The sequence below is a fragment of the Bison bison genome, unplaced genomic scaffold (genome assembly GCF_000754665.1).
Source record: "Bison bison bison isolate TAMUID 2011002044 unplaced genomic scaffold, Bison_UMD1.0 scf7180017864353, whole genome shotgun sequence".
Classification (NCBI taxonomy): Eukaryota; Metazoa; Chordata; class Mammalia; order Artiodactyla; family Bovidae; genus Bison; species Bison bison.
The window spans coordinates 6,496,814-6,497,249 of record NW_011494925.1 but is presented as its reverse complement, the minus strand read 5'-3'; the positions used below and the strand labels follow the sequence as shown (position 1 = coordinate 6,497,249).

The 436-nt window shown below is 71.1% G+C and overlaps 1 protein-coding gene across 1 annotated transcript in view; it reads right to left on the bottom strand.

Moving 5' to 3' along the window:
• Nucleotides 1–436, bottom strand: part of NFATC1 (nuclear factor of activated T-cells, cytoplasmic, calcineurin-dependent 1) — a 76,405-nt gene that overhangs the window by 74,100 nt on the left and 1,869 nt on the right. The window contains exon 3 of the mRNA XM_010855097.1: nucleotides 8–436. This exon is cut by the window's right edge and continues 32 nt beyond it. Coding sequence (XP_010853399.1) covers nucleotides 8–436 — 429 coding nt within the window. The remainder of the gene's footprint in view (nucleotides 1–7) is intronic.

The window sequence follows — 436 nt, the reverse complement described above, 5'->3', positions numbered from 1 at the left end:
CACGGGTACGGGTGCTGTGGCACCGACAGGTACTGGTCGCAGAAAGCGCCCTTGCGGATGTGCTGGAAGGCCGCGAACTCCTCGGGCTGGAAGTCAGGCGTGGGCGGCGTGGTCCCCAGGTCCTCGCCCGCCGGCTCCACCTTGAGCGCCACCGCGGGCGAGTGGTCCAGCGTGGTCTTGCGGGCCTTGACCGGGACGCCGTCACCCAGGTCCAGGCTGCTGTCGGTGCTCAGGGCGTTGATGGCGGCCACGATGGCCGAGCTGGTGTACTGTGTGGTGTTGCCCAGCCAGGTGTCGTCGGTGACACTGACCCGCGGCGAGCCCTGCGGGGACGGCGTGGGCGAGGGGTGCGGGGAGCAGGACAGCTGCCGGCCGTTGAGCCCGTACTTGCGCTTGTTGCAGGGGGACGAGGGCCTGGACGTGCGGGCCCCCAGCC